Here is a 21742-nt window from a genome sequence, read left to right on the forward strand (position 1 = left end):
AACCTTTTCATCAAAAGAATGTATTTGAATAGTCACCAATTATCACCAACTACAGATTTGGTTCCATACTTACCTTCACTTTGGGTTTAGGTGCAGGAATCACCTTTTTCTTTGCCCTAAGAGAAGAGATTAAAAAGGAGGTTATCTCAATAGCAGTTAAGTCACTCATTAGGAAATTGTAACACATAATCTCGTACGTATGTAAGTATTCAGTTTATATGTGAATATACCCCAATATTTTTACTAATTTCAAGTCCTCAATTAACTACAATAAAGGTCAAACCATTAGTAAAATGTAGATGATAAATTTTTTTAAATTAAATATAATTATTAAAAATAAAAATTAAAACTCAAAACAGGCTAACGAAGCTGCCTAAAGGAGACATATTTCAAAGAATTGGTAGGAATTTGTAAGTATTTATAGAAAAGAGCTTCAAGGAACTTCAAGCTCAAATGAAACCATGCTAAGAGGTTATAAATGAGATACTATTTAAAAAACAAAACAAAACAAAAAATCCTCAAGTTTTTTAAGAAAGTTATTTTTAACATAAAGAGTTCAAATAAAAAATTTCAAAGCTGACAGAAAAAGGGCAATAAAAAAATACCATGGAAGCTTAGAACATTTGTGAAGCAGTGTGAAAAAGTGAAAAGATTAAAAAACTCTTAAGGGTTCTTTACACAAGAAAGTACTCACATGTTTGCTGAATAATTAAAGGGTTGTAAAGCTAAAATTGTCTGAATATTTCTGAACACTGTCTGAATATTTCTACTTCACTAAATTAAATTAACAAATGTCTCAATTAAAATTTTACAGTCAATCTACAACTTCATTAAGGCAACAGTAATATTCATGACTTCCAGGCCTATATTATCACACAGATTCCTACTTTCTGATATAAAACAAAACAAAAAGTTAGCCATAATAATGAGGCTACTAAAAAAAAAAAAAAAAAGACAAACTGAGGGAAAGGATCTATGTAAAACTTGTTTTAGAATTAAAGAAATAAATCATTTCCATACTTGAATTGTAATGGGATTTTAGGACTATAGGGAAATTAAAGGCCTGGAATACTGACACAAATACACATAAATGCATAAAAAAATACATTTACGCTGACCCTGGGATATGTAAACCACCTGCAACAAAGTAAACCTATAACATATAAAACCAAACTACTCCAAATTTATACCCCCAAAAAACAAAAATAGCAAGATCTGAAAACCAAAGCCAACTTCAATATATTTCCGATAGTATACTAACAAAGTGTCCTTCCTAAAAGCTGTAAAAAAAATTCTATCTACTACAACTATATATAAGGAGAGGGGGAATTTTGTAACACAAACCAGATTGTTATCCAGACCTCTTAGTGAAGTACTGCACTAGAGTTGTTCAGTAACTTCTCAGTGACCTGCTAATTTTATATTTTATTAACCCTTAACACTACACTTCTAGGCTATAGAGAAGGAGCCTTAAGTTGTAATTAAAAATAGAATCCTTGTCAAGATAACCAGTAGAGTGAAGTCACTCAGTCGTGTCCGACTCTTTGCGACCCCATGGACTGTAGCCTACAATGCTCCTCCGTCCATGAGATATTCCAGGCAAGAGTACTGAAGTGGGTTGCCATTTCCTTCTCCAGAGGATCTTCTCAACCCAGGGACCGAACCTGGGTCTCCCACATTGTAGGCAGATGCTTTACCATCTGAGCCACCAGGGAAGTCTTTTAACAAAAATATAACCACAGAAAAAACCTGCCTTTTTACTAGAGACCATTCTTTAGTAGTTACATCACGAATGAAAAGATCCATTTGGGGACAGAAGGAAGGACATGAAGAGTACATTAATCTTGTGGAATAAAACACTTCGCAAGGCAAGGCTAGGTAGGATATATACAGAACTGTAGTGGAAAGCAGGAGGCTAACAGATTACCTTTGTAGATGGTCATTAAGAGGAAAAGAAAAAGGATACAAAAGAACTGGAGGGCAGACTGTCTAGGAACAAAGGAAACCACTGAAGCCTTACTATTTAAATGGCTTCTCACCACCAGATTTAAAGCCAATATATTACATTACGGATTCAAATTTTTAGAGACCAGCCTGAGAAGTTTTTAAATAGAGAAATGTGTCCTTAGGTCTAGAGAGTCAACAGTTAAAATGATTTTTTTTTAAAGCTGTGTTAAGACAGATTGTATGTTTAAGTCCTATTTTACCTAGCATTTAATGAATATTTTGTTTTCTAAATATAATGTGAATAAAAATAAATGAAGAAATCTGGGGTCTGCATTTACTCACGGAGCAGAAGTAAGATGATTATGTACGCTCCGACTTTCCTTAAAAAGCATTCTGGAAAAATTAAAAAAACACAGTTATTTTTCCATAGCAGACAGTAAAAGGATAATCATTTTGTAATTTTAATCATTTGATACTCAATAGGCTACTACTTGCTATTTACCAAATAAAGACTAACCATGGTACAGTAAATTCAATAACCTATATTATGCAAAATTTTGTATTACCTCTTTATTTAAATCTTTTAACAGATTTCTGTTGATTTAAGATGAACACTTTACGATGACAGGTTGAGACAAGCAGGCCTATTGATTTTAACATTCTACATTTAACTCTTTAAACTGAGCTACCCTTAGTTTTTGAGATACCACTCTACACTGACTATATTTTCAATAGAAGTAAGGCTGTGCCTCTTTTTCTGCAGTCTAAATCTTGTATTCAGTTACTTATCTTGAAGATACCCATATAAGGTCCCCCTTCCCAAAGTTCATAACCTTCTTCCCCCCTCCCTTTTTCTCTATTAGGAAGATTTAGGTGTAAAAAAGAAAAAGTGGTCAGTTAAAGAGAATCACTTCTACGTTTATCTCTACGTCCATATGACTTTTTTCTTTTAAGTGAATGAAGCTTTCAGAGTAGGCATCCTCTGAGATGACTTACAGAATGTTAAACACACTAGGTTCTTAGGAAAATGAACGTAATGTGTGTGTATATATGTGTCTTTAACAACAGCAATAAGAGAGTAAAATAAAATCTAGGATGTCACATTTCTTACCTTGCCTGCATCCAGCCCTTAGGCCACAATGGTTTCACCTCTGTCTCCATAAAGGATTTAAGATAATCCTCAGCAGACTGGCTTTTATTTGGCTCTAACTCATAGCATCCCAATTTGATCTCAACAAGGTTACATAACAAAGTTCTAAACAGATTAAAAATATATATTTATATATAAATCTGACTGCAAACTGTAGAAAATTAAGCTTGAAACAGATGTTTTAAAAAGCACACAAATCTGACAGCAATAATAAAGAATATTATCTGAAGAATTCAGAAGATGACATGAAGATAAATAATTTCTAACATACATCATTCAGTGCACTATAGCCAAATCCCCAGTATGAGATAATTCCCTTTGGTACCTTTAATCCAGGCACCAAAGTTTAAAAGGGGTAGTCCTACAACTAAACCCTCTACTCAGAGTACAGAAATACTGGTAAGAAAGATGACGTGTTACACGAACACACTGAGTACTTCACCTCTGAAACCAGTATGACTTACTCAGTAAGATTAGTTTATGAAAACCACTATATGAAAATAAAAGTGACAGAACTCTATGGATATTAGAACTAAATTAATTCCCCTTGAATAAAATTTTCCTACACACTAACTTTTGGTTGCTTCTAATCAAGTTTTCCATTTACTATAGTCTTTTTTAATGAGAAACCGTAAACACTGTACTTCTGCATTATCTATTTCGTTGAAAGTGAAGGTTTTCGTTAAACCTTACCTAATGGTGTCATCCCAGTGGAATTTCTTCCTTGGTCCTATCACACGTTTCCCTGGTTTCTCCTCATCATCTTCCTCGGACCCATTTTTCTCTCGTTCTTCATCTGTATGAAACCTAAAAATGGAAAACACTTTATGCAGCAAAGTGGTAACCCAACATTGCTATAATATGCTCCTTGGATACTTGTTGAATTGCTTCAAAGACAGGGTAAATAAGGAATTTAACTTTCCACATAGTACTTTGAATTTGAAGTGTATTATATAGCACTCTGGTAAATAAGGTCTTCAAATTCTAATATAAAGGCATGAACACTTATCTTTTGTATCTAACTGCAACCAGTCAAGTAGGTCAACCTGTAAAATGTCTTACCAGTGTCAGCTCTAGCTTTGATCACACTCATACACATCAAAAGATCTTTTGCCTTTTACCCCAAAGTAACTGAGTGGGAAGTGATTGACCATTTAGAAAATATTCAATTATACCACTCTAGTGGTTTAGGTGGATTTCTACTTAAGACCAATCCCTAACAGCAACAACTATTTCTCAAGTGCAAAAGCCAGTCCAATTAAAAGAGGTACATACTTGGCACACTTAGCCTGATTACGAGCCTGGCAGTCCTCCTGGTATTTAAATAGCTGTTCAGGCATGACATTGCTGACAGCCAGTTTCAGCTTTTGCAGAGGTTCTCTTAAACGATCATCCTGAGGGAAAAAAAACTAAAAGTTTTTTCAAGCATATTTACATAGCCTATTTTGTAAGCAGATCCTCAAAAGATGAAATATGGGTTTTAGATATTGATCACACAATAGCATACTCAAATACAGACATTTCTTCTACAACGCTGACTTCTCATAATGTACACTAGATATAAAATTAGGATAACCATACTTCTCAGACAGCCAAATAGAGTCCCAGTTTTTGCCTGTTCAGTTCAGTTCAGCCACTCAGTCATGTCCGACTCTTTACGACCCCATGAATCGCAGCACGCCAAGCTTCCCTGTCCATCACTTACTCCTGGAGTCCACCCAAACCCATGTCCACCGAGTTGATGATGCCATTCAACCATCTCATCCTCTGTCGTCCCCTTCTCCTCCTGCCCTCAATCTTTCCCAGCATCAGGGTCTTTTCAAATGAGTCAGCTCTTTGCATCAGGTGGCCAAAGTACTGGTGTTTCAGCTTCAACATCAGTCTTTCCAGTGAACACCCAGGACTGATCTCCCTTAGGATGGACTGGTTGGATCCCCTTGCTATCCAAGGGACTCTCAAGAGTCTTCTCCAACACCACAGTTCAAAAGCATCAATTCTTCGGTGCTCAGCTTTCCTCACAGTACAACTCTCACGTCCATACATGACCACTGGAAAAACCATAGCCTTGACTAGACGGACCTTTGTTGGCAAAGTAACGTCTCTGCTTTTTAATATGCTGTCTAGGTTGGTCATAACTTTCCTTCCATTTGCCTGTTGCCTCAGCATAATTAATAGTGTTCAATTACATTCTTAAAAGTACTCCATGTTTGGGCAGTAAATTATATGGACACTTTAAATGTAATAAAATGATTAAATAGTGACCAAAATCTAATAAAACACAAATATTACTAACAAGCATTTTACTTATTTCATGCATACCAATTAATATTGCAGCACACATGACAGTGTTTGCTATAAAATATCATTCTTAAAAATGCAAATCCAGTATCATGGTTTCTTGATGATCTTAAGAATTACATAGTTGAGACTATCTGCCTGGGAAAACATCAAGTATCCATCAACAGTTAAATGAATAAATTAACTGAAATATATTCATAGAATGGAACACTGTACACACAGCAGTAAAAATGGAGTCCCACTACACGTAAAGACAGATAAACCTGAAATGCATAATCTTGAGTGTAAATAAGCAAGCTAAAGAAGAAAACAGACACTCTTTCTCCATTTATATGAAGCTCAAAAACATGCAAACCACACAATATGTTTAGGGATACAAAGGTACATAATTATACCACATGAAGAAAAGCAAGGGTTAGATAAATGTCTTCTTCCATAGCTAACATTCCACAGTCCAGGAAATCTGAGACCTAGAATAAATTTCATTTGTTCATTAACCTGCTTGAACTGAGAAAGAACTATAGTTTCTCAATTCAAAAGAACCATTTTATTAATGGAAGTATACAACCTGTAACAGAATTCCATGCCAAAAGCAGAATTAGGGTCGAAAGGATGGAAAGGACTTGGATCTGGCCCAATGTATGGAAGAACTTCCTGATATTGTAATGAAACACTTAGAAGGGTTGTAGTGGAAAAGAACCTAGCAAAACACGGATGATTACAATGAATAATCTTTGAGTTTACATGCAACCCTGTGATTTTTTTCCATTGGTCTTCATGCCTATGTGAGTAAGTATATCTATATAGGTCTATTTCGGGAATAAGAAAATTGAGTGACACATGTCAGATTATTTGTTGAAGATGAAGTTGTGTCAGCTGTGGAAGGAAGTTATTTACCTCATCCAGGAAGCATTAGAAAACATTATTTCTCATTGAAACTTATCAATTGTTGAAAAGCAATTGTATCCCAGGCCTTAAAAAGAACATTCTATGGTTATTAAATATATATACTATGACTATACAGCAATTAATATGCAAAAGCAGCAAACAGAAACCAGTCTCTTTACAGGTTCTAAAACCCCAGATGCAGTTATTATTGTTCCTCTTCTTACCTGGACATTGAGATGTAACTTCTTCAGACGTTTTACCAGTGTTTCTTTATTGCATGGCACGAAAGCTTCAAGGTGGGAGTAGACACCACTACGAATGACAGGGCCTAGTTCCTGCAGCTGTAACTCAATGCTGACCAAAAACAATAACAAATATGTAGTAGAGAATTTCTTTTAGGTAGTAACAAACAGGTAAGGAGACAGAGGCAGATTCTTTTCTCATTTTATACTTCCCTGATTTTCTGGACAGCATTGTTCAAGTAAAAAAATAAAAAAAAAACAACATAAATAACTATGCTATAAAAAAATTTCAATGAATCTAGTTTAAGAGTAGAATTTATAACCCTAAACAAGATGGCAAATAATTTGCTTTCTTTTTTTAAGTATAGCCATTTACAACATTGTGTTAGTTTCAGTTATACAGGAAAGTGATTTAGTTTTATATATATATACTTTTTTCAGGTTCTTTTCCACTATAGGTTATTATGAGATATTTAACACAGTCCCCTGTGCTATACGGTATCTTTATCTATTTTATGTATCATCATCATGTTAGTCACTCAGTTGTGTCCGACCCTTTGCAACTCCATAGACTGTAACCTGCCAGGCAAAGAATTCTCCTTGGGACTGTAGCCAGCAAGGCATGGAATTCTCCAGGCAAGAATACTGGAGTAGGTAGCCATTCCTTTGTCCAGGAGATAATCCCAACCCAGTGACTGAACCCAGGTCTCCTGCACTGCAAGCATATTCTTTACCATACAGCAGTGAGTATCTGTTAATCCCTAAATTCCTGGAAACCCTCTGGCAGTCCAGTGGTTAGAACTCCATGCTTCCACTGCAGGGGGCAAAAGTCTGACCCCTGATTGGGGCCCTAACATCCCGCAAGCCACACAACATGGCCAGAAAAAAGTCCTTAACTCCTAATTTACTCCCCTTTCGTGCAAATAATTTTTGGGGGGGATCTTTTATTTTTAATTGGAGGATAACTGCTTTACAACATTATGTTGGTTTCTGCTGTACACCACCACCACGTGAATCATCTATAACCAAATAACTTCCTAATGATAGGGATACAGTCTCCATCTTTGCATAAAGCACAGGAACTCCACTATTAACCAAAAACTCATTTCATCAAAGAGATTTCATAATTCTCCTCACCACCCTGCAGCCGCTATACTAGAGTTACAATTTCCATAAGTTCTGAGTAAATTTTCCTTAAAGGTGTTTGAAAAAATTACAGATTCAGAAGAGGCTACATACACAGATTGTTTTATCCATCTTTTATTGGCCTTACTGTGCCTCCACTGAACAAGCTAGGTATTTATTAGTCTACTCAATATATTCTAATTCTCCAGTTCCTAAGGGGTATTTAGCCAAATAGTTGCTTAACAAAAAAAAGATTTTGTAACAGCCACCATATTCTTAGCAGGACAGGTCTATAATAAACAGTTGAGATTTCTTTAAGATGGAAGACATATCTGGCAGCTGCTACTGTAGAAAGGTGAGAACAGATGTTAATTTGAAGGCCAAGACCGAACTGGGGCCCTTGGTAGCAAATTATGTCCAAATCATCATGTTCTTCTATAGGAGAAGGTGCTGACAGACTTAAATACTTTCATAAATGTAGGTGCATCCAAAGATTCAATTAACAGCTTTTGGAGGAAAAAAGAAACCAAAACGCCTGCCAGATCAAATGTACCTAACACTTACAATACATACTGCAATTTCAGAAACAATGAAACGTGGAAAACTAACTATATGCCTTAGAATGGACAGTGTAAAATTTTAAGTATTAGAGAAGCCAACCCAATAAAGAAATAAATGAGCAGAAGTTTAAGACCTACTAGAGCCAGAGGGTCAAACGCAGAGGTACATATGGAAGATAACCACTATGGTCATAAGTTCTGTGTGTAAACATTTGGCTAAATAATGTGGTTAGAACTTATTAAAAGTCTAGACTCTGAGTAGGAGGAATTTTAGGCTTGTCCCATTATAAAAAGTTAGTTAAAGCTTAAAATAAAACAGAAACTCCAAATAGAAAGAGATTCCAAGTAAGAACACATTAAATCAATGACTTACTTATAAAAATTAGTGGTTTCCAAAGAGGGGGCAACTCAGAAACTGGAAGCACTGACTCTGCTCCCAAGCCCCTGCTAAGTCGCTTCAGTTGTGTCCGACTCTGTGTGACCCCATAGATGGCAGCCCACTAGGGTTACCCCCGTCCCTGGGATTCTCCAGGCAAGAACACTGGAGTAGCTTGCCATTTCCTTCTCCAATGCATGGAAGTAAAAAGTGAAAGTAGGGAAAAATTAGAGAAAAGGATTAACCCTAGAGGTTACTGACTATACTGGTCTATCCCAAACAGATACAAATTCGTATCCGAGAGCAGTTTAAGTACACATCCCTCACATATATACTTTAATATTTTTTTCTAAGAATTCCAATCTTTTAGTATATGCTGCTGCTAAGTCACTTCAGTCGTGTCTAATTCTGCGCAACCCCACAGACGGCAGCCCACCAGGCTCCCCCGTCTCTGGGATTCTCCAGGCAAGAACACTGGAGTGGGTTGCCATTTCCTTCTCCAATGCATGAAAGTGAAAAATGAAAGTGAAGTCGCTCAGTCGTGTCTGACTCTTAGCAACCCCATGGACTGCAGCCCACCAGGCTCCTCCGTCCATGGGATTTTCCAGGCAAGAGTACTGGAGTGGGGTGCCATTGCCTTCTCCGCTTTTAGTATATGGGGATGACTAAAATTTATCTGAAAAAATTCATGCAATTACCACCCCCAAATAATCATGTATCATATGCCCTTAGACAATCAACTCAGTACAGAGAAATAAGGGATGTTTGTTCAGGAAAGTGTAAGAAGACAAGATAGCATAAGAAAGTTACTAAAAGGGAAAAAAATTCAAAGCCTGAACACTAAGGCTTATAGAATTACAGGCACACTCTCTGTGAAATAAAAAATTTAATAGGCTCAAAAAAAGACTAGAGGATTTGTTTTAAGACAGACATGGCAGGAATCAACAGGGAAGCCTGTTAACAGAATACTTGTAACTGGTATTCTGCTTACTTGAGATGTTATGTCCCAAGTATGACCTTTTGATTCTCAAAGAGAGAAAAAGAGTTGTCCCCTTAATAGAAGAGTAAAATAAAAAAAAGACTGTCTCAGTCACAGGAAAAAGACCTAATCTAGTAAACTTGGGCTATTAGGTAAAAAGAAAAAGAGCTAGTCAGACCCCTGATCCTGAAATCTGGGGCAGCTGTGATGAGTAATGGTTACACTGGTTACTGAATTTAAGGTTTAGAGGAGAGCTAAGTAAAAGGAGATGGCACTGACAGGAAGCATTTGCAAGCAAACTGAGTAAATCTAAAAACCCCTGGCTAAAATAAATAATAGGAACAAGAAATTCCTCGGTCTCCATGCTAGCAGCATACTAGGTTATGTGTTTTATAAGTCCATGGGACCAAAAAGATTTTTTCAAGTACTTCAGGAAAAAGAGAGAATGCATTAATTAAAATAGTTATCAAAACCAGTAAACCAATTCATCTTTTATATCTCATGAGAAACTATCTTCATTATACATTTAAAAGACAGGAATCACAGTATTGGAAACAGTGCCTCGTTTCTGTATATATGATGCTACTAAACCACCAAAAGTAGGCATAATCATTTTCATCAGAAAGGAATTTACTGCTTTCCCCAGGACCACTTCTCTTTTGCCCATTCCTGTCTGTAGCCAATTATATACTCAATTTCTGGAACCATGGTCAAAATTTATAAGGCAACAGGTTTACAAATACAGCTTAGTTGACCACAATCTTAGAACCTGTAATTTCATTAACATCAAATTCTACCTAAGGGTGAAGAGCATCACTAATTTAAATACTGTTTGTATCATACACCAGCTTTTACCCTTTCCTTTCCATCTGTCTTCTCTACACTGCCTCCATCCTATCCCATAACAATGATTCTTCGTTAAACCATCTACTTTCCATTTGGATATAAAATGTTTGTGTGAATTTTAATGTAAACAATCAGAGATGTCTCAAAAAGGTATCTTCACATAACATGACAAAGACTGCATTTAAACGTAGGATAACATTCAACCCATACAGTAGTCACTTGCTCTGGCGGTTTTCACATTGGAAGCTTTGATTATCTTAAGGGGTCACTGTACACAGACACATAGTTTTGCTAAGAAACTTAATCACACATGTTGTGAGGCCAAAAGGAAAGAGCTAAGGCCTGAGACTAACCAAACAAGCAGCATCTGCACCTCAAAGGTCTACAATATTTCTCAAAGAATTCTTACGGTTTTTTAATCAAAGAAGAAAATTACTTACTCCAGAAGAATATTATTCATATCCTGTGTAAAGAATTTTTTCCTTCCTTCTTCATCAAAAAGTTTGGCAGCCTACAGAAACACAAGATTGTCAATATAACTCTCAATAAACACATTTGTTTCCATATCTATTTACTTTAGAATAAGCTCCTTGAGGGCAGGGCTAGGATTAGTTTCACTTTACATCCCAGCTATTACCTGGTGTGACAGGCAATTAAAGGGTGCTGAAACAAAATTTGGCATACATGACATTCTTTCCTAATTTTACATCTGTATTTCATTTTTCTGAATTTTCCCAAATTCAATAAGTTATACATGTAAGATTTTTTAGTGCTATGGGTGTCTTGCATATTTTGAATATAGTAGTTTTATTTATTCTTTCTGTTATCCAAGATAACAGAAAGCAGCTGTCTCACTTTTTACTAGACAATATTGTCTAACAATATGTCTGATATTCTATATACTGTACACATTATCATGTTTAATCTTCGTAACAGCCAGTGACACTGGTATTATAGCTCCCATTTTACAAACAAGGAATCTAAATCTTACAGAAGTTACATGATATGCCCCCAAATCACACTGCTAATAAGTGGTGGATCCAGGACTCAGACCAGAAGCTTTCTGACTTCAACTGTATAATACTGTGACTCTGTACAAAGATACTCAGCTTCTGCAGCCAGTCTGTGAAGTGAAAGTCACTCAGTCATGTCCAACTCTTTGGGACCCCATGGACTATACAGTCCATAGAATTCTCCAGGCTAGAATACTAGAGTGGGTAACCTTTCTCTTCTCCAGGGCATCTTCCCGACCCAGGGATGAAACCAAGATCTCCCCTATTGCAGGCAGATTCTTTACCATCTGAGCCACAAGGGAAGCCCCGCAGCCAGTCTGGGTTCCACTTAATTACTAACAATGAAAAAACTGGCCATGATCATTACCAAGGGATAAGCAAAAATCAATTCAACGAAGATAAGAATGATATTTTCATCACTGTGTCTCTTAACCAGTTAATCAGAAACAAAAAGTATGCAACCAGTACACTACCATAAGTGAAACTTACCAGGGAAATCACAAAAGACAGCTTATCTTAAGACACTTGAGATGTAAAACATCCTGATCCAATAATCTGAGCAAGAAACATGCTGACTCTGTCAACTTTGTTGATAATTTTACACTGTTTGACAACCTCACATGCTATAAATAGATGAAGACAATTTTGGGGATGTGCCTCAGCATTTTTTAGAAAGGAGGAAGACTGGGTATGTGTAGGAAGAAGAAATATAGGAAGAAAGCCAGAATGAAAACTAAACTTTCAAGAGGCTGAACAGTGGAAGAATGCTACAAAGTGAGAAAAGAACTACAAGAAGAAAGTCCTTATCAGACAGAGGTGAGCACTGTAGGCAATGATGAATCCTTACCTCCTGAGGAAAAAATACCAAGTCCTATTTGAAAGACAAAAATATGGAGAATTTACAGATACTAGCAAATGAAATGAATCTTCTTACTGATCATTTCCTAAGAGGTTAGGAAGTAGCTGCTTCAGTGGTATATGAGATATGCCAGCACCCGACAAAGCTGAAACACACTCACTGCCAACCAGTTTTGTTTATTAAGTGGGAAAGAACGGTACACAACACAGTGGACAGAGTGCAAGTTATATAAAGCTTGATGGTCCTCCCTTTCAATTCTGACTTTGCATCATGGCTTAGCCACTTCCACTCAGGGCACTGTCTCCTCAACAGTAACTGGGGTCCTGTGAAGTTGTGGGTCCCAGGAGCACTACACTCAGTGCAGGGTATAGGTATTTGCTAATAACTATTTGCTATTTCTTAATAATAATAGCTGTTATTATTAATTACATGTTGAAAAACCTGGATTACATCCCTAGCACTTTTATATTTAAACCATCAAAGAAACTAAAGATTTTAGGGGCAATACGCAATGGCAAAATGCACGTACCTTGGAGTCAGGTGAACCCTTGTGTTTAAATTAGGGCTCCACCACTTACTAGTCGTGGGGCCTGACCAAGCTACTTAATCTATCTCCACTTAAGTTTGTTAACCATAAAAAGGAAACAATACCTATACTTCATACAGTGGTTAAGAAGATTAAATAAAAAAACTATATAATGATAAGCATAGAAAATAGCAAGAGTGAAAAAACAAAGGAGGGGGAGGGAATAAAACAATATAAAAGAAAATGACAGAATAAAGATTATGTCATTATCATTGTAACAGCTGTAGGTAAGAGAAAATCCTAAAGAGAATCTTAAACAAACAAACTCAAAAAAGAGCTAAAATGAAGGGAAATAATGGGAAAAGCTATTCCATGCAAAAATAAAGAGAAAGGAATCCACAGTAAAATCGGACAATACTGAATTTGCAGTAAGAAACATTAACAGCACAGACAGGGCCATCTTCAAATGATACACATCCAACAGAGATCTAGCCAGCAAGAACTATATGGGCCAACAAACAACACAGCATAGACATAAAGCAAAAATTATGGTAATACAAGTCATAACCTAAGAAACACTGGCAATGAGATACTTGAACACACTTCTGTAAGTCCTGAACTAACAAATTACCTTAAAATAAGTAAAAATTTTAGAGCATTTAATAAGTGATGAGCTCAGAAGAAATGCTAAAGAACGAAAAATAGAAAAAGAATAAAATTGATAATTAGAATCCATGAGTCACCTGTTGGAAAAATTGGATCTCTTGCTCCCCTAATCAGATTCTTGCCTGGAGAATCCCATGGACAGGATTATTTTATTTAATAATTATTTTTATTATTTAATATGTTTAATAATCACAATAATTATTTTTAATAACAACATATTTGCAAATGCATGAAATGAAATCCAGAAAAATAAGTAGTTTAATAGTGGTTGTCCCATACTGGGGGTGGAAAATGTCTGATTATCAGGTATGTTTCCCTCCCTAAGTGAAAAATACAACTTATATTGAATATATAACTTCTGTAATCAGGGAAAAAAAAATAAAAAAGAGGACTAAAAACATGGCATGGGTTTAGACAAACATGCCAAAGTACTAACAAAAAAGGGAGGGGGCATTTTAAGCTATGTTTGGAACATTTTAAGTCAAAATAATATCTCCCTGAGATTAAAGGAAAAAGTGTACTCACATACCTGAATCTGCAACTGAACAGAGATTATGTATCCAAGTCAATCGGCAGAGGAATCCATTGTGAAATGCTAAAAGCTCAACTCTTAAAAGTTTGTCCAGTGAGAACACAATGTGCACTTACGAAAGCTGATGAGTAGGTCAGGACTAGCTGGTAAGATCAACTGTAGAATAACTAGCAGTCAATATAGTTGGACCAAGTTCAGGTACACTTATTTGCTCCTACCTTCCCTGTATTTTCTTTACCAGGCTATGTAAGCCAATAAAAATTATATTTATGAAAATTATACAAAAAAATATGATTAAGTGAGGTAATAAAACAATGAACTGTATCTATGTCATGTGTGCATTCGTGTTCAATCACTCAATCACTTCCGACTCTTTGCAATGCCCTGGACTATAGCCCACCAGGTCCCTCTGTCTATGGAATTTTCCAGGCAAGAATACTGGAGTGGGTTGCCATTCCCATGTTATAACTATACCTAAAAAGGCTATGCACAGATCCAATGCTTAAAAGGAAATATAGAAAATAAAGTTACTTAAAAGTATGTTAGGGTTACAGGTTATTATTTTTGCTTGAAAATAAGTATTTATTGCTATGTTTATGCAGTAAACAAAAAACAAGAGAATTATCACACTTACTACACGGAGGTCTTCAATACGTTTTTCAAGGAGGACAGGCAGACCCTCTGGGAGTGTAGGTACCACCTTGGGCATAACTTGAGAGGCATAGGTTGGCTGGGTGGTGTTTCCATTCTCTCCCCCTGACTCCGAGAGGGGGCTACCATTAGAAGCAGCATCCAGTAATCTGTCAAAGTCGAAATCATCTAGCATTTCTAGGGCATTTTCAGCTTCCTGAAATAGTTCATGTTCGTTTGTGCTAACAAAGATGGGCAGGTCCGGATCAGCACTATTCAGATTCAGGTCCGAGACATCATTTCCCAACGCTACAGCAGCAGAGGGGGGTTTATTCAGAGAGGAGGTTGAGAAGTTCACTGGGGTTTTAGGGTTAGATTCCTTCTTTAATGCATCCTTCTCTTTCTGAAATTTTCTTATCATGGCAGCTAGAGAAAGAGAATCTTTATAACGTTTCTTCTTTTTTTCAGATTTGTGTGAATTTAGAGCCATAACTCTGTGAAGAAAATAGTGATCAGTTAGGCTATGTATGATTTTAAAGGTTAAAACCCCATGGAAATAAGGAGGCATAGAGTTAAAGTAACATCATCTTCATCATCTGGACTGTCATTTATGAAAGGCAGATGGGTAAATGGCCATTAGAGTGAATAAAATGAAAGGGATAAAGTCAACAGAAATAAACAACACTGAATAGAGCTCTGGTTTATTAAGTATACAAAGTTAGGGAATTCCCTCTGGTCTAGTGGTTTAGGACTCTGAGCTTTCACTGCCAAGGGTGCAGGCTGGATCCCTGGTCAGGGAATTGAGATCCCGCAAGTCAAAAAAAAAAAAAGAAAAAAGGAAAGTATATGAACTTAAACTTCTACACCTTTTGGAATATTCTTTCTTTGCCACATCTATAAAGTAGTCACCTAAAGAATTAATGAAGTAAAGAACTGCACTTTTGCTGAAAACAGAGCTGCCTTTAATAACAACCAGAGAAGCCTACATAGTACACCTTCAAACTGGCGCCCCAGGCGGTTCATGCTACCAACTCCCCAAGGAATGCAAAGTCCTCTGTGTCAGTCTGTGAGCCTTCATTCATCACCATGTCATCTATTCAGAACCCATTCTGTCTGCTACTACCTTCTGATCCTTTTTCACTTTCCATTTCTCTCTGAGGGTGTCATATAGATACATGTAATTTTCAGTGACAACTTTCTCCCTGTGGGGATTATAAGGAAAGGGTGGTCTTGGTTTAGCCATCAGTTTCTCTAAAAAATCTTTTCTAATTTCATTGGCTTATATGCTTCTATGTGCACTATAGAAACTAAAAATGATGATTAGTGCTTTGAAGGTAGGCCAGTGTTTCATTTCATACTATTATATATCCAAAACCCAGACAGTGTCTGGTATGCAGGAAGTGTGTTTGTCGCTCAGTCGTGTCCAACTCTTTTGTGACCCCATTGACTGTAGCCTGCCAGGCTCCTGTGTCCATGGGATTTCCCAGGCAAGAATACTGGAGTGGGCTGCCACTTTCTTCTGTAGGAGATCTTCCCGACCCAGGGACTGAACCTGCGTGTCCTGCGTTGGCAGGTGGATTCTTTACCACTGCGCCACCTGGGAAGCTCAATCTCACGTATAGGAGGGGCTAAATATGTCCTTACATTAACTCTTGAGATTTTGAGAGTCCCAAATTCAGATGTACCTCTTCCTCTGCTAAGGAGGGGAGAAAAATCCAGCCTCTCACAAGTTTTTGTCCCTGGGCTCTATTTAAAAAAGCCGAGAGAAGTAGGGAGACTGGTAGTTTCGTAATTGCAAGGTACATTTTATTTTTATGACTTTTTATTTCATTTCTCTCTCGCTCTTTTTTTGTGGCTGTGCCTCTCAATGTACAGGATCTTAATTTCTAACCAGGGATTGCACCCGGGCCCTGGCAGTGAAAGCACCAAGTCCTAACCACTTGACTGCCAAGAAATTCCCTCTTATGACTTGTGACAAGCATTAAGAATAGCTAAATAAAATCAATGACTTTTAAAAGATATTAAAACGACCATCAATCATTAACACAAAGACTACTGCCAATTCTCAGACCCCGGGTATCTAAGCTTTGTTTTAGTGCAAAAAATTAAGAAAACGTGTTCCATTTTTCAAACTGGTTCTTGTTGATAAAATGTTGTAATGAGCAAAATACTTCATGAACAAATATGTAAATCTGATCTAAAACACCTGAAGTCTCTAAGATGACTTCTACTTAATAATACTAAAAATAAGTTAATAGGTCACTGACATTTATAAATACTGTATTAAATTAGATCCAGCTAAGTTGAACTGATTAATGTTAAATATATCTTTCTAAAAAAGAGTGCTTGTTATGCTACAATGCTAGTTCCCTCACTATGTCTAATTTCACTTACCCCAGTTGCTTGGGTACTTTTTTCCTTGGCTTCTTCTCCTTTTCCCCTTCCTCTTTCCGCTTCCTCTTCTTCATCTCAATATCATCTTCTTTTATTTTGGGAATCTATAAAATGATAAAGTACATCACTTACTTAAGTATTACTGCTTTACTCTTTGATGATATCAATCCAGCATCCAGGGAAAATGATTTTACTCAAATTTCAGGGTGCATTAGAACTGCTTGCTAAAAATGCAAATTCTTTGGGTCCATGAGAACCCCCAAACCTTGGTTTTGGTTATCTGGGGGAGAGCCTTTTAATCTGCATTTTTAACAAACATTTTGATAATTCTGGTACAAATATGTCTTTGGCTCACATTTCAGGAAACATGTAAAGACATTTTATTCACTTCTCAAATACAATATATATATTCTATAAAATTTGCTTTACATCGTAGAACAAGTAACTACCAAACCGGTCATTTCCATATTAAGTCTTAAGCTATCCTAGAACCACAACCTTATCCAGAAATAGTGGATTATTAGACTACATATGGAGAGAGAAGTTTTAACAGAAAATATAACTTATTATGATATAAGAATATATTTCCCCATATTATATAATTTTACTTTAAAGCATGTAATTAACTATAAATTCATTAAAAAATGATTAGCATTTTACTTTTCCTTATATTCACAGCTGTAAAGCAAAAGTAAAATTCAAAAACCACATCTTTTTAATTGAATCCTCTCATTGCTGTTGCAGTGTTGGATAAACTCACTTTGGGTGGCTTGTGCTTTTGGTTGTCTGTGGTATCATCTTCTTCAGTATCTGAAGCTTGGCGAAACTGGAGAGTGCCAGTATTGATATAAAAGCCTCCATATTTTGTTGTTAGAGAAGCAGGAACTAATTCGTCATACTAGATTGAAAAAAATTTTTCAGATATATCTTACTATATTTAATTCCATAAATACGTCAAAGAAATTCAATCCCGTCAGCATGTTCCTTACATCTTAACTACAAAACTAACTGCAATGAAGATGTCTGTGAATAAACTTAGAAAAAGTTAGTATCTGGAACAGAAATGAGCTCTGATCATTCAGTATTTGTTAAAAAAAGAAACTTCTCAAACACTGAAGCTAATTCTAAATATATCATCTGCTGAGAAAAACTTAACAATCACTGCTATTCTTAATGACAAATGATTCTGCTGAGAAATCGAAACAAGTTAAAAAAGACTAAATGGCCAGACGACAAATGAACTTCATTTCTTACCAATACTGGTATTACTATATAATTTTATTCATAAATAGATTGTAAAAATTAAAGGTTATTTCTTCTGCCTTAGTTCTAAGCTTTTAAGTAAGGAATTTTTTTTAAAATATATAAAACAAAAATAAATTTTAAAGGGAAGGAGAAAAAGAACTGCCCCGTTCAGTAAGCATACACTGAGAATCCAGGTACTGCTCTGAAAAACAGATTTAAATTGTATAAATCAGTATGAAGATCTGGTCTAGAATATCACATTAAGCTGATGTCCTCTAAGCTTCAATTTTTAAAAACTTTATGTATGTATGTATTTATGGCTGTGCTGGGTCTTTCGTTGCTACACGGGCTTTCTCTAGTTGTGTAAGTCTGGATTTTAAGGTTTATCTTATCTCACCTGAAGAAGAAAAAACAAGCACTAAATGGAAGGTCAATCTTAAGTAAATGAAGGTATTCATGGCAAAAGAGAAAAAAAGGAAGTACTTATCTAACAGAAGCAAGATACCTGCTACCTGGGGTCCCCAGAACTCTACTTAAGGGTACTCTTCATATTATATAATTAGTCTTTAAGAAAGTCATATTTGTAAGGAAAATTCTTTTGCCATGGGCAAAAAATGTACAGAACATATTTGTTAAACACATTAAGGCTAAGTACAAAACTTGTGATTTTAAACTGTATCCTCTTAAGCTACATAGAGAATGGAGAAAGACTGTACATTTAGTGATTTTGAACCAAAACTGAATGATGTTAGAAAAAGAAAAAAGGAACACACTCCTTTCTTGTTGCTCCACTTGAGGGGTTACTACAAAGACCTACAGCTAAGACCTTCAGAAAGGGCCCAGTACTATCTCTAAGTAAAGGAGTAATGTGAGGAGTAAAGAATAAAACGTGAAAAGACCAGGCTTCCACAGTGGTCCAGCACTTAGGAATCACATTTATCTGGAGAAAAACATGATCCTAAAGAATACGTGCACCCCAGTGGTCACTGTAGCGCTGTTTACAATAGCCAAGGCATGGAAACAACCTAAATGTCCAGCAGAGGAGTGGATAAAGAAGATGTGGTACAAACGAGAAGGCACTGCAACGGGAAGCCCATGCACTGCAACTAGAGAGGTGCCCCGGCCTGCTACAAGTAGATAAAGCCCACGCACAGCAATGAAGACCCAGAGCAGACAAAACTAAATAAATTTTTTTACAAAGTGAAAAGTCTCTGTAGTAATTATTTTGAAAATGTGTAACTGTGATAAGATAAATACACCTGCACTTTTTGCTTACATAAACTTGTATAATGCTTTACAATTTTTAGCTTCCTCATATAAATTACTTCACTTGGTTCCCCGATCCCCTTTTGAGGCAAGGAAGGCAAATATTACTCCCATTTTATAAGTGAAAACCAAATTCAGAGAGGTTAAGAATTTTGCCACACTACCTGTATTGGTTTATGGCAGTGTCACTGACTGTTTTCCCAACCTATCCATTATAATAAGCAGCATCTCGCTTAGAAACACACGCATCACCAGGCTACCAGACAATGTGGAGGTGCTCAATGTCTATCTTCTTCTGCAGTATTCCGCTGAGCTTTCCCTATCAAAACACTCTTCAGGAGAACAAACTCTTTATGCATATTTTATTTAGCCTTTTTAAAAAAATATAACCAGGTGGACTACAGTTGTACTTGATAAACCTGGCAACCACGCTAAAGTGACACAACCAATGTTACAGAGCAAGGATTAACACCCAGCTTCTACTGCACCGTGAGGTATACATGTACCAAGCATTTTTTTTTTCTTGCAAGGTACAGGATATATTCTGGGGTTGTTTTTGTTAAGGTAACACTAATTTATAACCTTACATAAGTTTCATGAGTATGTGACATTTCTACTTCTGTAATAATTTTAGCCTTTTGAGTACAATGTATTAAGAGACAATGGATCACTGAATCTGCAAACCAGATTTATTAGATCCTTTGTCAACAGAGATGCCTAACTATTGTGACCTAGAATACATCACTTCACGTCAATACTTTGTGGCTGTGAAACAGATTCAATATTACTTACTTCACTAAGTTCTAGTGAAATTTAAAAGACATAACCTACATAAAAGCATTAATCATATTTGCTATTATTTCAACAATAAAAAGATTTCCCTTGTTTTTTTAAAATTTGGCAGCATACATCTTAGACTAAAAATAATCTTCAAAAGCATTTATTTTCAGATATTACAGTAGTATTAATAGTATACAATTCTTAAAGTGAAACAGAACCAGATTATTTTCAATCCCTATTGAACAATATACAAACAGAGAAAGCCTACTAGTGGGAATTTCCTAGCGGTCCAGTTGTTATGACTCTGCACTTTTACTTTCAAGGGCCCAGGTTCAATTCCCAGTCAGGGAACTAAGATCCCATGACGGTGACGCAGAGGAAAAAAACCCAAAAACCCAATTGGCAATATACCCATTGGAAAAAAACAAGAAAATAATCTGGTTGGCTCATAAGTGTTTTGTTTGAATCACTGAATTATTTCATGTAAAAATGAAATAATCTGTTAAAGAAAATGATGCAAAATTATTTTGCAAGTCAATAAACAACCTGTGTTTTAGTTCAATTTCCTCCTATAAAACAGGGACCGAAACTGTCCTATAAATGTCAGTAACTGTGTAGTTATATATACATATATAAAACAAATATATATGTATATATAACAACGACTTATACCTACAAAATTTATCCTCATTTATTAGCAGTGGCTTGCAAATTTTGTTCACCAGCCCAAGTGGAAAATACACTACCCATCAAAACCCAGTGCATGCGTATATAAACACACACACATAATAAAAACTGCATAATGTATCAGTGGCTTACTATAACAGCTCCTACTCTATTTCATTCTCTGAAAATGCCGGCCAGTCTTTAAATCAATACACAAAGAAATTACAGTTCGCAAAAGTCAGTTTGAAAAACACTTTTATTCAAATATTTGAAATGCTACAAAAGGAAAATACTAAAAATGCTCTTTATGAAAGGCTACATACCATATGATTCTAACTGTATGACGCTGGAGAAGAGGCAAAACTATGAAGACAGTAAAAAGATTAGTGGTTGCAGGTGTTAGGGAGGGGTGAATAGGTAGAGCATTTTTTAGGGCAGTGAAACTATCTTGTATGACAGTATAACAGTGGATACATGTCATTATACATTTGTCAAAATCCACAGAACGTACACCAAGAGTCAATCTGAAGGTCAGCTATGGGCTCTGGGTGATGACGTGTTGATGCCGATTTTCCACCTGTGACTAGCATACCACTCTGGTGGGGGAACACTGATAATGGGGGAAGCAGTGCATGTTGTGAGGGCAAGGAGTACGTGGGCAATTTCTGCACCTTCCATTCAATTTTTCTGTGAACCTCAAACTGCTCTAAAAAATTTAGGTTTACTAATTAAACTCAAACAAGGGCTCTGTATC

The 21742-nt window shown here is 36.1% G+C and overlaps 1 protein-coding gene across 1 annotated transcript in view; it reads right to left on the reverse strand.

Annotated features, from left to right (window-relative positions):
* Positions 1-21742, reverse strand: part of UBN2 (ubinuclein 2) — a 67001-nt gene that overhangs the window by 23799 nt on the left and 21460 nt on the right. Inside the window, exons 4-13 of the mRNA XM_018046884.1 lie at positions 17792-17929; positions 17032-17135; positions 14642-15131; positions 10852-10922; positions 6508-6637; positions 4373-4491; positions 3791-3904; positions 3059-3202; positions 2290-2340; positions 74-116 (exon numbers count right to left, since the gene is read on the reverse strand). Of these exons, the coding sequence (XP_017902373.1) occupies positions 74-116; positions 2290-2340; positions 3059-3202; positions 3791-3904; positions 4373-4491; positions 6508-6637; positions 10852-10922; positions 14642-15131; positions 17032-17135; positions 17792-17929 (1404 nt within the window). The remainder of the gene's footprint in view (positions 1-73; positions 117-2289; positions 2341-3058; positions 3203-3790; positions 3905-4372; positions 4492-6507; positions 6638-10851; positions 10923-14641; positions 15132-17031; positions 17136-17791; positions 17930-21742) is intronic.

The sequence above is a fragment of the Capra hircus genome, chromosome 4 (genome assembly GCF_001704415.2).
Source record: "Capra hircus breed San Clemente chromosome 4, ASM170441v1, whole genome shotgun sequence".
Lineage (NCBI taxonomy): Eukaryota > Metazoa > Chordata > Mammalia > Artiodactyla > Bovidae > Capra > Capra hircus.